Source organism: Pholis gunnellus, assembly GCF_910591455.1.
Source record: "Pholis gunnellus genome assembly, chromosome: 2".
In the NCBI taxonomy this organism is placed as follows: Eukaryota; Metazoa; Chordata; class Actinopteri; order Perciformes; family Pholidae; genus Pholis; species Pholis gunnellus.
Window position 1 is genome coordinate 2,284,356 of NC_136536.1, and position 5,004 is coordinate 2,289,359.

The window sequence follows — 5,004 nt, forward strand, 5'->3', positions numbered from 1 at the left end:
AAGAGGATGAACGCTACCTGCACGAGGAAATAAAAGACTTTAGTTTGTATTCGAGTGCATCAGTGTGAGCTGATGTATCCAGATGTCTAAATAGGCTTTAGATTTACAAAAAAGGTTCAGGATAAATAACGATGACTCGATAAAAGCTTTAAAAAATAATCACACGAGGAACAAATATATCCAGAGTCGCTTTAAAGTGCACTTTAATTATCAAAAAAAGTCAATTATTATTATTTCATTTTGTTCCAAATTCTCTGTTTGCGTTTAGAATCGTATAATAATAATAATAATAATCTTAAAATAACGAGAATCATCATTATGATACTAACATTAATATTAATAAACGATGACAAATAGGTAAGTGATATTCGTTCCTTTGACGTTTCTCATGATATTCTTTTAAAAAAATCTCTTTGAAATGTGTAAATACTCTGTAATCATTTGATTTAATAAATTTGTAGCTTTATTTTATTTTTATTTTCATAGCTGTGTATAAGGTCAGACTTTTCATCTAAACTGGAATATCAATATTTAATATATTCCCCAAACTGTAACTTGAAATGTGTTAAAATAAAAAACAATCTTAACTAAAGCATGTGGGGATATTATGAGTTATGATTTATGAGTGGATTTACAGTTCATCACTGGCGCGCAGCTCGAGCTGATTAAGAACGGAAGCCAAACAAACGAGCCCTTCATTATCGGATCGTCATCTTTGGCAGCCTCCTCTCACGCGCAGCAGCCTGATCAATACGCTCCGGTCGCGGCTGTACTCAACCTTGGATACGAGGAGGAAACCAAATGATAATCCCATCGATCCTTCAGATTGACTCATTTACACGCAGTTTCTTCCTCTTTTTTTCTGCAGGACATTTGCTCACTTTTACATTTTTCTTACTTCTTGCAATTAAAATACAAATGAAATCACTGAGACATCCTGGAGGATCTGATCCTGAGGTTTTTTCCCTCCCACCTGTTAGACAGCGAGGTGACTGGACACGTGACTCTGTGTCTATGAGACTCGATCGACGGATTAATTGTTGTCCGTCATAATTGCAGGATGTGACCTTTAAAACGGGCAATACGCGCAGAGGAGATAATACAAATACAAAATATAAAAGGTAATGTATGTGAGCAGCTCCATCGGTGCGCGTGTTGTCCACGCAGGGGCAGCCTTGAGCCGGTTTTCTGTCTGAATCCAACAGGCCGTCCGAGCCGAGAGCAGCCCGATGTGTAACAAAGTCAACTTGATATCATCAGAAAACACGCACTTAACCCACAATGATTAAAACACAGGGTTACAGCACTACACAGCCGAAATGATGCAACACATGTGAAGTTCAGTGCAGAGAGGTCGCCATGTATATCCATCACAGAGCTCCACATCTGACTGCAGGACAAGTGTGTTTATGATTGCATCCTCCACCATGCAGGTGTTTCATGTTTATTATGTAGAAACATGACAACAGCAGGAAATGAAAACCTAGAAGAGAGCGGAGTAACAGGATAAAGTCACGTGTTCCTTGTTGAGTAGAAAAAGGTCACGATTCAACGTTTCAATGTGTGAGAGAAATTGGCGACCTACAAAACATCAGCTCGACCTTTTTATCTGCTGCAGAATGCAGCCTCGCGTGCGTGTGATTGGTTGCTTTGTGAAATTTGAAGCGAACTTAAACAAGCTCTGCAACATAAAGCAGGTGCAAAAACAAAAGTCATTTAATAAGTCAAATAAATCATGTGTTTTAAAAGGCAAATGGTATTGTTGCAACATTAGGAATGCACGTGCACTGTATTTGTTTCTTTTGGACAATGCTGTAATTTGAGATGCATTTGGAAACAGCTGAATGTTTTTCATATATTTTATATAAACTGAGGTAATAATATTATACATTTTGTTAAATTAGTAGGTTTTCTCAGGGAGCCTGGTGCCATAGAAGCACTCCGTTGAGCTTACAGAATGTAGTGAGCGGCGCGTGCTACAGCGGAGTCGTGTCCGTGGAGTGGAAGCATTTCTCTCTCTCTCCACTTTCCTCCCACCTTCTGCTTTTAGGGAAGTCGGGTCAGCTGACTGTCTGTAGCTGTCAGGACCGTGCCGTGTGCCCCTCCTCTCCCCTCCCTCCCTCCTCCTCCTCTCTTCCAGCGCAGCGTCCACCGCTCCCATTGGAGAGCCGCGCGTTCAGGATCCAGCCCTTCCAGCGCGACGTCACGGCGCGCTATAAGCATAAAGCGCCGGCTGGCTCCGAGCGCAGTCTGCTGGATACCACGGAGTGGAGAGAGAGCGCGAGAGAGAGGCGAGCCTTTTTGAATCTCTGCGGTGCAGAGCTGGAAAAGCAGCTTCTCAGCGGAAAAAAAGAATTCAGACGCCCTATTTTACTCCGCTTTATTCGCTTTCTGTTATTCTCCTGGAGAAAAAAACGGACTTATAACCCGAAGAAGTCGCGACGAGGACTGGTGCCCGTTTCAGCGAACAGACGTGGTATTGCTTTAATTATTATTTATCTTGTTGTTTTGTGTGCGCGCGTGTGTGTGTGAATACACACTTCTACTGAAGGGACTGAGGTTTTTTTTTTTTACTTTTGCACTGAGTCTTTTTGCTTTCTACCTCCGGCCTGGTCTCTCTGCCAGATTATCCCAGCAGAAGTAGGCTACATGACGCAAAACCCGTGTGCAGAGCTTTAGAGCGAAAGTTTTCCTCCACTACTTTTTTTTTTTTTTCATTTTCTCTTTTTTTCCTCCACCGATCTCACGGTGTTTCATGCTACAGCAAGTCTGCGCACAGCGGTGGAGGAGCCCAAAGAACTATTGCATGAAACAAGAGAGGAGAGGAGAGAGTCACCAGTCGGTTTTCGCAACGCTCGCGGGCACCTCCGCGCATCTGCAGAAGAGCCGCAGCGGCAGCATGAGCGCGGAGATGAGCATTGGCCCGGAGCTACCCAGCAGCCCTCTGGCTCTGGAATACGTCAACGATTTTGACCTGATGAAGTTCGACGTGAAGAAGGAAGGCCTGGCCGGGCTGGAGCGCAACGGGGTGCGCCAGTGTAACCGTCTCCAGGCGCAGGGCTCCGTGTCGTCCACCCCGATCAGCACGCCCTGCAGCTCGGTGCCCTCCTCGCCCAGCTTCAGCCCCACGGAGCAGAAGAGCCACCTGGAGGAGCTGTACTGGATGCCGAACGGCGGGTACCACCAGCAGATAGACCCGCAGACGCTGAGCCTGACCCCGGAGGACGCGGTGGAGGCCCTGATCGGAGCCACGGCTCACGGCCACCCTCCGCCTCCGCACGTCCAGCAGCAGCTGCAGCAGCAAGGCGCCTTCGAGGGCTACAGGGGGGCCCCGCACCACCACCACAGCCACCACGGCCACGGTCAACAGCACCATCACCCGTACGCGGGGGGCATCCCGCACCACGGGGACGAGCTGTCCGGGCACCCGGGCGGACACAGCCACCCGCACAGCCAGCACCACCACCACCACAGCCAGGACCCCGACAGCCCGTCCCCGATGTCCCCGGACTCCCACCAGTCGCTGCATCACCACCGCCATCACCACCACCACGGCCACCTGAGCCAGTCGGCGGGGCACCACGGGTCCGGGGGCGGACTCAACGTGGAGGACCGCTTCTCCGACGACCAGCTGGTGTCCATGTCGGTGCGGGAGCTCAACAGACACCTGCGGGGCTTCACCAAGGACGAGGTCATCCGCCTCAAGCAGAAGCGCCGGACCCTGAAGAACCGCGGCTACGCGCAGTCCTGCCGGTACAAGCGGGTGCAGCAGAAGCACGTGCTGGAGAACGAGAAGACGGAGCTGGTCGACCAGGTGGAGCACCTGAAGGCGGAGATCAGCCGGCTGGCGCGCGAGAGGGACGCCTACAAACTCAAGTGTGAGAAACTGACGGGGTCGGGGCCCAACAACGGGTTCCGCGAGGCCGGCTCCACCAGTGACAACCCCTCATCTCCAGAGTTCTTCATGTGAGTCAGTCCTCGCAAACAACCCCCCCCCCCCCCACCCCACCCCCACCTGTCCTTTCTCCACAAATGACTGAACAAAATGATAATAATCCACAGCTCCCATACTGTTTATGATTATACTAATAATAACAATTATATTCATATTAGAAGAATAATCCATCAGATAGTATTCTCATATATAATCACCTCTCCATCCACGTGTCAACTGAGATACAAAGAGCAACGTAGATCAGTCGCAGCATCTTTGTAGATTAGTTGCTTGTAGTGAAGAGACTTGTTTTCCTCCTTCTTCCTCATCAAAGAGGAGGAAGAGGATCGGCTGATGAACTTTGTTTTTTTTTCTCCATTTTGAGGCTACAGCTTTGAGATGACCTGTACGTAGTGTTTTGGGGATGGCGCCGAGGCCGTTGTCTTGTAATTTTTTTATTTGTTTTTGCTCTCCAAGATGATGACATTGTTATGACACAACGAGCAGGCCGGGGCACGCGACCCACATGCGACAAGTGGGCGCGTACAAATCTGAGAAAATCTCCAAGACTCCACTTTATGCAAATTTTAACTTCTGTGTACTAACATGTCACGAGGAGGGGGAGGGGGGGGGGGGGGAGACATTTTATGCAACATCTCATTGATTTATTGCCTGCTTGGTTATATTCGAATATATATTGAAACAAAAAATCTGCATTAAATATTAATCCTGCATGCTGGACATGTACGGTAATAATTTCTATTTTGTACTTTCATCTTCTCGTGTATATTAAGAGCATGTTGTTGATCTGCGCTTCTCCATAGTTTTTGGGATGGTGGGGTGGGGGGGGGGGGGGGGGGTAGAGAAATACAGCGGGGACAGAACAGCAGGACTGCCGGTGCAGTGTCACACACGGTGTGTTTTTCTTTTTTTGGCTTGTAAATATTATGCAACCGCGAAAAACTGCACAAGATTGAGGAGGCTGGTTTGAACTTCTTTCTTTCTTTGTGTTGTCTTTTTTTATTTCTTGTTGATTTTTTATCATGATTGAGTGAGGAGTGCATTTGGTT

General features: G+C 47.7%; 1 protein-coding gene across 1 annotated transcript; it reads left to right on the top strand.

The window, feature by feature from the left end:
* The first annotated feature begins 2,266 nt into the window (after nucleotides 1–2,266).
* Nucleotides 2,267–4,544, top strand: mafba (MAF bZIP transcription factor Ba). Its single transcript, XM_079172382.1, has one exon. The coding sequence runs from the start codon at nucleotides 2,756–2,758 to the stop codon at nucleotides 3,968–3,970; it is 1,215 nt and encodes a 404-aa protein (XP_079028508.1). The 5' UTR covers nucleotides 2,267–2,755; the 3' UTR covers nucleotides 3,971–4,544.
* The last annotated feature ends 460 nt before the right edge of the window (nucleotides 4,545–5,004 follow it).

Coding starts and splice junctions, on each gene's coding strand:
- mafba (XM_079172382.1), top strand. CDS start 2,756: ATGCTACAGCAAGTCTGCGCACAGCGGTGGAGGAGCCCAAAGAACTAT.